A 682-nucleotide genomic window follows, 5' to 3' on the forward strand; every position below is an offset into this window, starting at 1 on the left:
AGCAGACCCTGCTGCTGCGTCTGCTGCATCTGCTGCCCCCTGCTGCTGCTGCAGTTCCTGCTGCTGCTGCTGCTGCTGCTCCGCCTCAAAGCTGCACTGGGTGAATAACTCTCCTCCCCAAAGCTGCGGCTCTTGCTTCCTTATGACTAATCTCCAAATGTTTCCTGCTGCTGCTGCTGCTGCTGCAGTTGCCGTTGCTGTTGCTGCTCCTGCTGCTGATGTTGTTGTTGGTTCTGCTGCAGTTGTTGCTGCTTCCTTTGCTGCTGCTTGTCTCGAACCATCTCCAGCAGCTGCTGCTGATGTTGCTGGTTGCTGCGTTTCATCGGGCACTGCTGCTGCTGCAGCTACTTCCTCTGCAGCAGCAGCAGCTGGAGCAGCAGCAGCTGCAGCCGGGGCCAGTCTGTACTGCAGCAGATCCAAAGGCTTTTGAGGCACGCCTGCCAGTCGCCACTCAAAGGTTTGCTGCTGTTGCTGCTGCTGCTGCTGCCGCTGCTGCCCTACTTGCTGCTTCGTGTTTTGTTTCTGCTCAGTAGATCTTTGATGCGCTGCTTCATCCCCTGCTGCTGCTGTTGCTGCTGCTGTTGCTGCTGTCATTGCTGCTGCTGTTGCTGCTGCTGTTGCTGCTGTCGTTGCTGCTGCTGTTGCTGCTGCTGTTGCTGCTGCTGTTGCTGCTGCTGTTGCT

The 682-nt window shown here is 57.3% G+C and overlaps 1 protein-coding gene across 1 annotated transcript in view; it reads right to left on the reverse strand.

Annotated features, from left to right (window-relative positions):
- Window positions 1–594, reverse strand: part of ETH_00033705 (uncharacterized protein) — a gene marked incomplete at both ends in the record, with an annotated part of 831 nt that extends 237 nt beyond the window's left edge. Inside the window, one exon of the mRNA XM_013376122.1 lies at window positions 1–594. Within this exon, the coding sequence (XP_013231576.1) occupies window positions 1–594 (594 nt within the window).
- Between the last annotated feature and the right edge of the window lie 88 nt (window positions 595–682).

This window comes from Eimeria tenella, genomic scaffold (assembly GCF_000499545.2).
Source record: "Eimeria tenella Houghton genomic scaffold, Eth_scaff3171, whole genome shotgun sequence".
Taxonomy (NCBI): domain Eukaryota; phylum Apicomplexa; class Conoidasida; order Eucoccidiorida; family Eimeriidae; genus Eimeria; species Eimeria tenella.